This window comes from Rousettus aegyptiacus, unplaced genomic scaffold, assembly GCF_014176215.1.
Source record: "Rousettus aegyptiacus isolate mRouAeg1 unplaced genomic scaffold, mRouAeg1.p scaffold_m13_p_12, whole genome shotgun sequence".
Lineage (NCBI taxonomy): Eukaryota > Metazoa > Chordata > Mammalia > Chiroptera > Pteropodidae > Rousettus > Rousettus aegyptiacus.
In genome coordinates this window covers 16,707,621-16,721,005 of record NW_023416287.1, presented here as the reverse complement: position 1 = coordinate 16,721,005, position 13,385 = coordinate 16,707,621, and the positions used below count along the sequence as shown (strand labels likewise).

At 44.2% G+C, this 13,385-nt stretch overlaps 1 protein-coding gene across 2 annotated transcripts in view; it reads left to right on the top strand.

Moving 5' to 3' along the window:
• RPN2 (ribophorin II) overlaps nucleotides 1–8,637 on the top strand; it is a 49,633-nt gene extending 40,996 nt beyond the window's left edge. Inside the window, exons 14-18 of one of the 2 annotated variants that reach the window (XM_016148305.2) lie at nucleotides 778–873; nucleotides 2,248–2,323; nucleotides 3,912–4,041; nucleotides 5,542–5,589; nucleotides 8,297–8,637. In XM_016148305.2, the coding sequence (XP_016003791.1) occupies nucleotides 778–873; nucleotides 2,248–2,323; nucleotides 3,912–4,041; nucleotides 5,542–5,589; nucleotides 8,297–8,309 (363 nt within the window). In that variant the 3' untranslated portion in view covers nucleotides 8,310–8,637. The remainder of the gene's footprint in view (nucleotides 1–777; nucleotides 874–2,247; nucleotides 2,324–3,911; nucleotides 4,042–5,541; nucleotides 5,590–8,296) is intronic. The other variant, XM_016148306.2, reaches the window with a different exon arrangement.
• Nucleotides 8,638–13,385: the final 4,748 nt, after the last annotated feature.

Here is a 13,385-nt window from a genome sequence, read left to right as displayed (position 1 = left end):
ACAAGTCTTTTAGAATGGTCATTGCCCTCCTACCCCAATTTTCCAGTTAGAATCTGAGGCAGAATTAGTAAAGCAACTTGCCCCTGGTCACACAGCCAATATATATCAGTTTGGGCCCAAATACAGTCCATCACTGCTTCTTCTAGGTGACACTATGTGGATGAGCTTCCCAGAGATCTTCATCTAGAATTGTTCTGCTGAACAAAGAAATGTCAGCAAACTGCTTCCTAGCTTTCTGGTTCAATTCTGGAAATCAGGCAGATTGAGTAAGAGAAAGTTTATTAAGGACTCTTTTTCTTTCTGGAGGCAGGAGAGGTGAGTTGTGGTTGAAGCTCTGTTAAATTTTAAAAGAGGGCACGGTTAACACTAGTTAGCCAACTTCAGTAGGGCAGCAACATATGATAGTGCCACCCTAGGAACCCAGAAGCATGATGAGAGGCCTGCCTCAGATGTATCGCCTAAGCTGTTCATACACCTAGGCACCCTCTTTGATACTAGGCAAATGCCACTTGATGGGTTGTGTTCTCTAGGAAAAAGAGGGTTGGCTAACTAGTGAGCTGGGACTAGTGCAGTGTCTTTGGAAGGAAAATTCTGGGATCAGAAGCCAGCATTGAGAAGAGGCAAAAGGCCAAGTGGCCACTCATTGCCAGGGTGTTTTAACCTCTGGGAGACATTTCCTCTTCTTGACTGTCATTGGCGTTTTGGTCTCAGATATACATGGCAGCCCCTGCTTAAGGGCACATTCTTAAATATTCTTGGTGTGACTTCTTTTGACAGCACCTGTTCCGTGAGCCTGAGAAGAGGCCCCCCACAGTGGTGTCCAATACATTTACTGCCCTGATCCTCTCACCCTTGCTCCTGCTCTTTGCTCTGGTGAGTAGCCATAATTAGCATGGGCAGCGTGTGTCTGGCGCCAGACTCAGCAGATGTAACCTTTGCAAAGGAGGCTTTGTGCTCTGGCCTCAGCACAGCTCCGAAGGGGTCCAGCAGCTGTGACCTGAACCAATGGTCAAGAAAATTTAGGATAACTAGAATTCCTCACTATGGGGGAGCAGCCAAATAAACCACTCCGTTGACAAGAGGCATGAGAGAGTACCTAATAGTCATTAAAAGTCATAAAAGTGTATGGACTGAGATACTCTGTAGGAGTGTTCAGAAAGGAGTGTTCAGAAAGGTCAAGTGTGAAACAAACAAGGCCCAATGCTGATAGCTATATAAAAAGAGAGTACCAAGGCTGTGCATTTCAGCACTCTTTAAAGCATAAAACTAACAACTGAAAGTCCTCTTAAAAGCAAGTGTTAAATAAATTATGGTACATCCATACAATGGAATAATATGCAGCTTATTTAAAAAATGGATAGATTTATGTGCTGATATGACAAGATTGCCAAGATGTCTTGTTGAGTGAAGAAGGCAAGGGGTAAGATAGCATGTTTAGTAGGGTCATCTTTGTGTAAAAACCTTAAAAAGACATCTTTTAGTGTTAGTCACCTGTAAGGAGAAGACTTTCTAAGGAGTATAGAGGAAGGAAAATTTTACCTTTTCTACTTTAAAGTACTATTTTAATTTTTTTTTTCTGATTTTAGTCTCTTCAAAAATTATAAACAGATACATATCCTCAAACTTTAGAGAATTTTGAGAACCGTATGGAAAATCATTAGATCTTACTTTTGGAAAGTTGCCTGTGTTTCTAATTTATTCATTGATTTTAATAAAAGAATTATTGGTCGATCTCAATCTGAAAGGCATGCCACAAGCTTTCAGAAATGAGACCTTAGGGTACGGGGACCTGTTGTCATATTTGAGTGATCAGAATTTCAGTAGGCACAGAACCCACAGCAAGAACACGCATCCTACCAGCTGCCAGCGGGTTTATCTAACCAATACCTGGAGAAACTAGCAGGGGTGCCAGTTACTTCATCATAAATGCAGTTTCTGACCTTTCAGCTTCATGGGTTCACTTGTTTTAAAAAAGAAAATTTTGCTGTCATTAAAAATGATGTTCAGGTTTGAATTACCCAGCACATTTGAGAGCAGGTGTTGGAATGCCTTTCTAAAGAAAAAAGGGAACAATTTTTCCTGAGGACTTAAATAGGGTAGTTGTCACTTGGAAAAATTCCCTGTCCTTCAAGTATGTATGAACTTTTAAGCCCTTAGGGCTAGTCATTGGATTAGCATTGAGCTGCCATGTGTTGCCTCCCTTTCAAGTTCTAATGTCTTTTTAATTTATTTCTCTCCATCATTTAGTGGATCCGGATTGGTGCCAACATCTCCAACTTCACTTTTGCTCCTAGCACAGTTATCTTTCACCTGGGACATGCTGGTAAGCGCCCCAGGCCACTAATTCCATTTAACCTCCTCTGACATTTAGCCACTCACAGCGAAAGCCCTGTTAAGTAGACCCACAACCTATTAACTATAATGACTTAATAGTGTAACATTTCCCTCTTCCTCCTGGCCTTTTAGGACAGTTAATATGATGATAAACCTGTTTGGGCCGTCAACTTAGAACAGCTGTCATTATATTGTGTTTCATTGTACTGGGCTGCTGTTGGCAGGCCATTTGCCCTCATTTAATAGCCCTGTTCATTTCCAGAGATTACTCACTTATCGTATCTTTACATTGAGCCATCTTCCTGGGTGAAGAGCATTAATGCATTTTCCAAAGGTTATCTTTCTCCACCGTATCGATCGTCACATTTGCTGGCGGCTGTGTCTGGACACTAATAGAAAACACTCCTTTCCACAGTCAGACACAGTGTCCTGCATGGTTCTCTTGAGAACTTTGGATCTAAACATAACGAAACAGTAAATTCACAAATCAGCTAAGCATTTCAGGGACTTTGAGCACTATTGGATTGGTAGTGCCTCACATTTCACTGAGACTTCAACATTTGTTTCTCATTTCTTTGATGCTCTTAGGAGTCACTATCTTGTGCCCATAGTGTGCGGCTTCCGTAGGGATCCATAGATGAATCCCTTAAAATTCTAGGCGAAAGCGTATCTTTTTTTTTTTTCTGGAAAAAAGAGTCCGTAACTTTGATCAGATTCTCATAGTAGTCTATGACCTCGAAAGTGGTTAAGAACCCCCTGCTGTAGTTCATCCATTATCCTTCTGGGCAAAATTGACAGGATGACCTTTCTCTCCAGCCCAGTTATTGGATTTGAGTGATAGCCCTCCTGGTTCAGGCCGGGAACAAAACCTGAATATAAATTTGTTTAAAGCTATGACTTTTCTTGCCAGAGTGCTTTTTGTGCACATTCTCTCATTTGATTCTCATCACAACCCTAATGGAGGTGACCAGGGCCGGAATTATGATCCGTGTTTGACAGGTGAGAGAATTTAGTCTCAGAGACATTAAATGGCTGGAAGAGCAGAGCCTTTCCAGAAGCACTCTCCCTGATTGGAGATCAGAACCCCAGGCTCTCAATGCCCAGGCCTGAGTCCTTTTCATTAAACCTCCCTGCCCAGTCCTCCTCGCTTCCCTCCCAGCCACAGTGGCAGGTTATCCTTAACATTTTTTGATAAAAAGGAAATTATTCATTTATTTAATCCTGCCTGCTTTCATTCAGAATTTGAGAATAAAATGAGTTTGAAATATAACATGACAATAATGGTTGAGAAAAACAAAAACAAAACCTACATTAAAGAAAAGAGAGGTGAGCCAGAACATGGAACAAGATAGATAAAGTAGCTGAGGTCTGGTTTTTACCTCTGGATTTCTTGGTGGCCAAGGCTGAGAGGCAAGTATATTGAGTTATCTATTTTCTGGTATCCAATAAAAGGAATAAAACAAGCTGGTCTAGAAGTATAGACCTTTTTAGGATCCAAAAGTTACTGCTTCTGTCCTCTGCCTCGGCACATTGTCATTATTTTATTTAATTGGCTATCATGACACCTGTTCTTGTAGCTATGCTGGGACTCATGTATGTCTACTGGACTCAGCTCAACATGTTCCAGACCCTAAAGTACCTGGCCATCTTGGGCAGTGTGACGTTTCTGGCTGGCAATAGGATGCTGGCCCAGCAGGCAATCAAAAGGTAAGGCTGGGGCTGGGCCACAGTCTTAGAGTGGGATTCGAAATATTTTTGTTGGCTCTGCACCCCTAACTCTGAACAACGATAAGTGGCAAAATGATTCATATTCTTAGTGGCAAGTATGACATGTTAATTCAGCCTGATAGAGAAGTCTTTTAAGTCAGAAAAAGACATTAGTGGTCAGCTTTAAATGTATTAAAGCCGGAGCTATTTATATCCCAACACATTAGAACAAGAGAAAAAAATAATTGCTTTATGGAGATTAAAATAGAGTGGAAGATGTGGCAGAAGGTTGTTGTTGATGTGCCAGCTATAAAAAATGTTCTCTGCCACCATGGAGAATTCTGATTGGCCTTCCTCCCACCCCAGGGAGTTAGTGCCCATAACTCCCAGCAAGCTCCCGGAGCTCTTCCTCCTAAGCATGGAGTCCATGCTCTTCTGCTCCAGAAACTGCCAGAGGTTTTACAGGGGCCCCCAGTGGGGAGCACTGCTCAGTAGCCCACACCACATTCCTGAGAACCAGACAGTCTTAGGTTCACACAATGGTCAGATCTCAATATGATGGCAGTTTGACTTTTGAACCTGGATTAGAAGTAAATTTAAATGTCACATAGGCATTTCCTATTGATTTATTAGAACTTGGGTGATTTCAGCCACGTAAAGGTCAATAAGAAAAGGTCAAAATTGCTTTCACCTTTGGAAGTTAGCATTTTCAGACGTGCCCTGCTTTTTCCTTTCCAGGACTTTTGCTGGAAGAATGTAACTCAGTAGTGCGCCTGCAAACATGGCTGTCGATTGAGTTGGTCAGATCAGAGAGAGGCTTTCTCAGAGACTATTCACCAGTGGGTGGGAGAGCCACTGTCTCACCTCTGCCCGAGTCTCCATCGTGAGCTTTCTGAGTGTCTCACCGTGGAGGCCTGGTCCCGATGTGTTGCTGGACTTCCCTGTAGTAATCCAGATTCTACCAGAGCTTCCCTTAGCACCAGCAGTGGCAGCTGGTTCATTTTTCCTGCCCCTCCAGCAGCCTTAACTTGGCAGCTACGCATTGCATCTGAGAAATAGCCAGGGACTTCACTGTTTTTTCTAAGCAGAGCCCTGTTCCCATGCAGTGGCCAGTCTAGGCCCCAGGGAGCCAAAAGGCTGTGCTCTGCTGAGTTCTCTCTTTTCTGAAAGTTGCCCACATAAGACCAACAAAATCAAGGGAAGACGGGGTGGAAATCATTTGATTTAGATCCTGTTTTGCAGGAGTTCCTAATCGGGAATCCTAAAATAGTGTACATTTTCTGGGGAGAGAGACCATGATTCTCATTCCCCCCACATCTTATATAGAAGGTGGAAGCCCACTCAATGTTGCTGTCTTTGTGAGTCCTAGAATGAACTCTGCCACTGGGAAAATCAGTGACCCTAATGGAAGCTCTGGTCGGGTGATTGTCATTTCTTTCCTCAGCTTATTTCTCTTCTCACTGTCCTTTCTTGATTCTCAACCCCTCTTTCCTTTGGCAGGATCGCTGCAGAGCAGAGCAGTAGATTGGCAAAATATAGGACATTACGGTAAAGATGAAGGGCGAACTCGTCCCAGAAGCAGGGCCCCTTTCCCATCTTGCCCACCTCATGCATGTCAGTTATTTATCTAGTTTGCAGCCCACTTGTTCCTCCTCACCCCTCCCTAAGCCAAAGCTGAATTTTGAGTCTATTTTCCCACTTCCTGGACCAGGTTGTAACTGCATCAGGACAAAAACCAAAGACCCCTGAGTTAGCCCAGCCGATGGGGTAACTTTGCAACAGAGCAGCCTTGACCGGGCTTTGACTGTAGGATTCCATACTCCCTTAAGTCCCATGGGTACTTTGTAGACAAGAGCCCATCTGTGTCTACAGGAGAGTGGAGTTGAGGATGAGACAGATTTAACCTTAGACTTTTTAAAAGGGAATCCCATTCAGAACATTAAATTCATTACACAATGGACCCGTGGCAAATCCTGGCACACCTTGTCACTCTAGGCCTTTTTGTAACACTAATCTCTAGTTGGGCCAGACAGTGTGGTTTGGTGAGACTTACACCACAGATCAAAGCCAGCATCAGAACCCAGGTTCCTAGAGCTCAGAATATGGTTTAGGGCTGCTTGCTTCCTGTGTGACTAAAATGTCACGTGAAGTATCACCCGTTCTCTGTTCGAGTATTAGCCCTAGGATGAAGATGGAAGTGGAAGCAAGGTGAAGGGAGGGAGGGAGGGAGTGTCTGATGCTTCATTGATCAGCTCCTCTAGACCAGGGGTCAGCAAAAGTTTCCTGGAAAAAGCCAGATAGTATTTTAGCCTTCACAGGCTATGTGGTCTCTGTTAAAATTACTCAATTCTGCCACTATCACGTGAAAGCCACCACAGACTATGTAAACAATTGAGAATGGCTATGTTCCAATAAAATTTTATTTACAAAAGCAGGTGGCATGTTGGATTTAGCACATGGATCATAGTTTGCTGATCCTTGTACTAGGCCGACAAAGAGGAGGGAGCTATTTGAATTTTCTAATCATGTTCCCTCCTGTCCCTTGCTGCGGAAATGGCTTTCACTGCCAGAGCAACAAAGCCATCTAATTTTTAATCCTCTGAAAATAGGAAAAATCAGCAAAAGCATAGAAGGTAGAGCCTTTTCACTGATGTGTGAGTATAAGCTGGAATGTCTACTCCTCCACACAGAAAGAAATGACAATTTTTTGTTTTGTTTTCAGGTTTAATTCATATACAGTACAATTCACCCTTTTTTGTGTATAATTCTGTGAATCTTGACAAACTTATACAGTCATGTAAACACCACTTCAATCGAGTTACAGACTATTTCCACGCTCCGGAAAGTGCCCCCGTGGCCATTTTCAGTCAGTCCCTTCTCCCCACCCTCATCTCCTGGCCGTTGCCGTTTGGTTTTGTCCTCAATTGTGCTTGCTCTGTCTGAGATTTGCTTTCAGAAGTAGTCCTTTCTGCTAAATATTGAGCTCTTTAATTCTTTAAAGTAACTCTGGATTGCTTTTGTTTTTCTTGATTTTTAGATAGTCCACTCCCAGCCTACTACCCCCAAATCATACTGCTTGAAAGACAAGAAAGTCACTTGATCATTTGGCTGTTTGGGACTTCCTGGAGTTGGGACCTTGTATTTTAAAGGGAAGTCCAATAGCTAAGTACTTTCCATCTGAGGACAGGCATTGATTTGATCAGGCATAACTTCTTAGCCAAGATAGAGGCTTGTGGGCCACTACCCTTCCAGCTGTTCTTCTTTCATACTCATGCTGTCCTCCTTGTGAACAGTTGGGAACACACACGTTTTAAAGTACCCAGGAACCAGAGGATGTTGGCAGGGAATCCGGGGCACTCATTTCGGCCCTCAGCATTAGTTCTGTGCCTGTGCGTGCCTCTTGGAACTGTTGATTAATTGGTTCAGAGCCCGCCATTCTGGAAGATTGCTCCATCACATCAGCCCTCACCACGGGAGATAGCTGCCTGCTAAGGACGATGTGTGTGTCAGCACCCTGCCTATGCTTGCCAGAGCCGCCTGAATCACTGGCTGTCACCCTCCTGGGTGCACAGTGTCTGTCTAGATTGTCATTTCCATTCCTGTGTTTCCCCATTACTTCTTGGAGTCTAGCGAAAGCCAGCTTTGGGGAAAGAAGGAATAAAGAGAGTGTTTTTATCCCCTCTTAAAATGTCTCTTTGAGCTGAGTCCCATTTTTGAAAATCATTCTTTCTTAGGTTCAGACACTGATTCTGACTACTGGTAGAACATGACCATATGACAGGAAGATGGTGCAGGTTTCTGTACTGAGTGGGCAGAATATTGTCTTCCAAGCTACATGTGTTGGTTGGCAGACCTTGAGTCTGGGAAACTGAAAATGACCATTCTTTAAACCATTCTCTCTGTTCTTCTAGTAGAAATTTACACTGTCTTTTTGGCCTTGCGCTGTGAGAGGTGTGCCTGGAATTACCTCATCTCCTTAAGTTTTCACATGCCGCTTTCTTTCTTTGCTATCATGTTTGTTTCATTATTTTTATTTAAGTTGTCATTAGCTTTAGTTTGAACTAGCTATCTTATATTCTTCTCTGAAATAAGATGGGGCATAAATAAATAGAATTAATAGAAAAAATGATTATTCCCTTATTAATGGGATCTTATAGTGGGAGAGTACCTTGGTCTCTCTGTTGTCAGTAGTTAGGAACTTTAACAGTGAATTGAAGCCTTCAGTAAGTTTGTATTTGTCCCCTTTTCCTTCCAGAACAGCACATTAGTTCCAGAAGAAGGAAGGAAATTATGAAACCTGAAATGAATGTCAAGAAGAGTCGAGAACAATTCACAGTTTGAAAAGAGGAATGAGAGAAAAAGGAAAAAAAAAAAAAACCTTTATTTAAAAAGAAAAAAAGTCAAAATTGTGGTTATACTTTTGCATGTTTTTCTATTGCCCTAACACAGAGCAGATACCTGTGAATCCAGATATTCTGTTTCTTTGGCATGTGCCATAGCAAGATGCTGTAAATATTCCTAACTTACCCAGATGTTGCATTTGAAAAGTTGAAATCTGTAATAAATCTGTTTTTGGAATAAAGAGAATAACGGGAACAAAGGCCTGATTGAGTGTTTATTCTAGTACGTTTGGACTGATGGGACCCGGGGGTATGTACATGGGTCTTAGTTGGGGAGTATTGTTGACACAACGGCCAAGGTGTTTCTTCGGGCCCTTTCCCATCGGTCCCTCTCACCTCTTAACTGAGAATTGCTTGGAAAAGCCAGTGTCTCTTTCTTCTCCAGCAGAGGGTACCAACTGTCCGCATAGGAACACCATTGGCATCTGAAGGCTCTGCTTTTGCCTTGAAAGTTTTGTCTCAGCATGCAGTGGGGAAGGGAAAGGATTATCTTAAAAGAAGGCTGACCACATAAGTTACCTTGGGCTCACAGAGGATCACACACATCTCGAGAATGCCCTTCTTGAAGTCATGCCCAGGGCCACCATTACATGGAGATTATATAGCATCACTTAGAAGAGTAATATCGAATAGTGTGGTTAAATGTCTAGACTTCATTGTCAGGCAAACGTGCTCTTACCATTTGCCAGGGTGAGGAACTTTGGGCAGGTGGTTTAACTTCCTTAAACCTTTTTTTTTTTCCTCTGTAAAAGAGATAATAACAGTACCTACCTTATCTGACTGAAGGAGTTCCGAGCATCTGAAGCACTTGGCTCAGTGCTTGGCATCTTTCCTCACTGGCTGAAAGTTATGTACTTTGACTTATTTCCTATAATTCTATTAATTGAAACAAATACATTTAGATTACTTATGATATGTGAGTAATCCTAACAGTTTTGAATTGGGGTAGAAATTATTTTGTTTAGGTTGCTTTGCAATTTAGCTGGACTTCACTACTGTGACGAAATTGGGATTTTGATTGGGGAAAAGGGGAAGGAGATTCTGGAATTTGTGCTACTTCTGAATGGGATTCTGCAGGCTGAAGGGCAATGTAGGCAATTACAGGGGTGCCTCTAAGATAGGAAGGAGGCATCACCTTTCCCAGAGATTGCAAACTGGTGGCCCATAGATATGTTTTATTTGAGTCAGTGGATTTTTTGTTTTTTGTTTTTTAAGTTGAATTGGTTGCTAACACAATTTAAGAAAGTTCATATAAAAGTCTAGGTCTCGGATTTTTTTCCCCTCTTTAATCTTCCCCATCCCCACTTCCACCCCTGACCCATGGATGTTGCTCCCTTTAAGAACTGGATCTCTGAAGGTGGGGCATCCCCTCCCACACGCTGGAGTTCCATCCAGACTCGGGGCATTCACCCAGGGCCTGGCACACCTGGGGTATGGTCCATGGCTCCACCTGGGGTGTGAACCCAGGACTTTCTGCATGCAAAGCAGACATGCTAACCGCTACACTACGGAGCCACCCCTAGGTTTGGGGTTTTGGATTCGCTTGAAAAATTTGGAGTTGGCAGTTTTGAGCCCCATTCCTGCATGACAACAATGAGCACAAGCTGAAGAGCAGCTCCTTCCTCCTGATAGGGCCTGTACTCTCCAGCCTGCCACAGCCCCGCCCCTCACAGGCATCAGTTCCACACACCACATGTGCTGTTCCACCTGCCAGCTTCACTCGATTGATACCTGTTCTGGCACCTGCGGACATATAGGACCAGGAGCTTTGCCTTTAAAATTTTTTTATCCCACCTTAAGGGGAAAGGATGCTATTGGTCTCCCATTGCTGTTGGGTGGCTCCTTGTGTCCCTCAGGTATCCTGGGACCTCAGGATTGCAGAGTGGTGGGGAGGGAATGAGGACAAGCGAGCCCACCCTGCTGGGACTTTCACACCTGTAACCAGGCCTGTACAGTCGAAGACAGACTAAATGAGGCCTGGTGGACAGCGGTGGAGAGAAGGGGAACTAGGGCCTGAGAACAGCAGTGGAGTGGCTGGAGGAACAGTAAGGCCAGGAAACAGCTTCCCGGAGAAGGGTTTGGCAAGGCTCAGGGCCAGCAAGCCTGGTTCAGGGCTGGCCTGCAGACTTGGAGCTGGAGAACAAAGCAACAGCAGATACTTACTACATGCCCAGCCTCTGCGCCATGTCTAGAGCTACAGCTGTGAGCAAGACATACATTCACTGCCCTTGGTCCACTTACAACTTGGAGGGAAGGGAGCAGAGTGATTACAAATGTGAGACAAGCTTCAAAGGAAGCAGTTTTTATACAGAGGGGTTGGGAAGGAGAGGCAGACACCTGAAAGACAAGAAGGAGCCTTTGCAGAGCTGGGGAAGAGCACTTTAGGCAGAGAATCAACATATGCAAAGACTCTGAGGCATGACCTTGGCATATTTGAGCTAAAAGTAGGCCAGTCAACTAGGGTGGAGTTAGCAAGGAGAGTAACAGCAGCAGCCTAAACAAATAGAGCTTTTAAGGGCCCTGGGAAAATGGGTAGATTTTATTTTAAGACCAGTGACAAATTTTAGGGAACTTGGATTTTTATGCTGGGACATAGAGGAGGCAGAAACTCACCTCCTATGCTCTTTCTGGCCCTCCCACCGGGTGAAGCTTCTTGAAGGGCTCTTAGCTCTCAACTCTGGAGTGAGGCTGCAGGAGAGAACCTGCTTGCTTGTAGGCCAGTATTGAATCTGGGAAGGCTGAAGGGTGACAGCAGGCCTAACTTGTAACTTCTGAAGTCCACTGGAGTTTTGCTCAAATTATTCACTACTGACAAAGATTCTCTGCTTGGCCAAACTTGAGTCAGGCTCCTGAAACTTCTCCTTGGCCCATGTGTATACTTCCTTGTAGAATCTAGCTTTAGCAAGAACTCTGCTAAATCAGCTTAACCAGAAAACCTTATCCTTGATTTCTGATCACCTTGATATCTGATTGGGTTTCTCACCCTCTACTGTTCCCAGGTGATATCTGATCATCCCGGTCTGCCTTCAGCAAGAATCCTGGTAGGTCAGTTCAGCCAGAATCCCACTGACCCTTGATGTTTCCTCTTAATTAATCTCCACCCACTGATCCCCACCCTGCTTCTTGCCTGTAAGTTCCTGCTTGCCTATGCTGTATTTGAAGTTGAGCCTTGAATAAAATCTGTTTTAACCACCTTAACTACTGCGCATCTCTGGGTTTTCTTTGACACGGTAGCGCTGGGCCTTCTCTAAGGAGTGCTAAGCACGGCAGTTTAGAGTCCAACTGATGAGCTCTGAATTCCCTAATTTAATGTATCTCCTTAGACACCTTCCTTAACCTCTCTGGGCCTCAGTTTCCCATCAGTAAAAATAGAAATAATACCTCTGAGAGCTATATAAGGATTAAATGAGGTCACACACAAAACACACGCAAACCACAGTACCCGGCACTTAACATTGACTGTTTGCTCTGATTAGTATAGATATTATTCCTGTTATTTCCTATGTTGTTAGCAGGAGCCCAGTAAAGAGTTTACACCAGGTCCACATTTATTTGTTTGTTTGTTCTCTTAATTCACTTGACTCCCCAGCTCACGTCTGAGGGGTTTGGAGTCTTGAAACAACACAAGAGCACCGCCCTGGAATCAGGAATCAATGCTCAGCTGTGTTCCCTCAGAGCTGCAGGAACTGGCTGAGTCACCTGACCTCTCACCTGTCCATGAGGCCAGCACCCTGCTCTGCCTGTCCCCAGAGAGCTGTGGTAGGGAGCAAATGAAGCCATGCATGGGAAACGTCTTTGTGAACTTTAAGTTAATACAAACATGAGGGGTTATCCTTAAAAGCGACCAGTCCCCCACTGATTAGAGCATTTCTTTAGTGAAAAGGAAAAAATAGTACTTGGTCTTAAGTAGGACCCCCGCATGGGAATGGGAAGCTCTTGGCACCTATGCAGAGAGGGGTTACGTCTTTTAAGATGTCATTAGTGTCATCATTAATGGTGATAAAGCACCGGAATTGTTTCTATCATGGTTTCTGCCTTTATAATTGCATTCACCTCGAAAACCACAAGTAGCTGCCGGTCCCAGTGGTCATTATTTCATTTGAAAAACTAATTGGACGTTGAGAGAGCCCTCAGTGTTTGCTTTTGTCTGGACGAGCAGAGGGAAGAGATGAGCAGGTGGGTATGAAGGACGGAGTTGGAGCTCGGGGCCAGCCCGGGCACGTCCCCTATTCAGCAGTCCCCTCCTTTGTTCTCCTTCCTTGGCACGTTCTCGGCCTGCCCGCCTCTCTTGGTTAAAGTGGACTGCAGGCCCTCAATAGCTTGCCTTCCCCTCCGGAGGGGGCTTTTGTGTCCCCATTGTTTGCATTGTCTTCTCAGCGGAGTTGGAGCAGTAGCCCCTTGCTGAGCCTTTCCCACGCCTCACATTTTTTCTTGGAGGGTAAACTAGGGGGGCTCTCAGGGAGAGCAGGTGGTCTAAACCCTGTGAAGAACCACGCTGGCTTTATGGTTCTGTTCTGGTGCTGGGGAGACAGGCCCACGGGACTGTGTGTCCCCAGCTGGAATACGATGGGGGCGGCATTGCTCAGCTCTTGAGCCCCCATCAACTCTGAAATGCTGCGATTCTTCTTGTACTTTTAATCAAAACAGACCCCCCGTCCAGACTTCTCATTTAATTTTAATTTTTTCCATTTCGTTTTTAGATTTAATTTACTTATAGTAAAATGTACAAATATCAAGTACACCGCCTAATGAATTTTTTACATCTAACTACACTGGCGTAACCATCAGCCAAATCAAAATATAGAGTGTTTTGATTTCCCAAGGAAGTTCACAGATTCTAACAAGAGGCCAGGCAGGGCTGGTGATAGGGGGGACTATCTGGCCTAGGTGAAATGGGTCATGCATAGACAAAGTTGAGTGTTCACTGGCATGGGTACCTCTTGG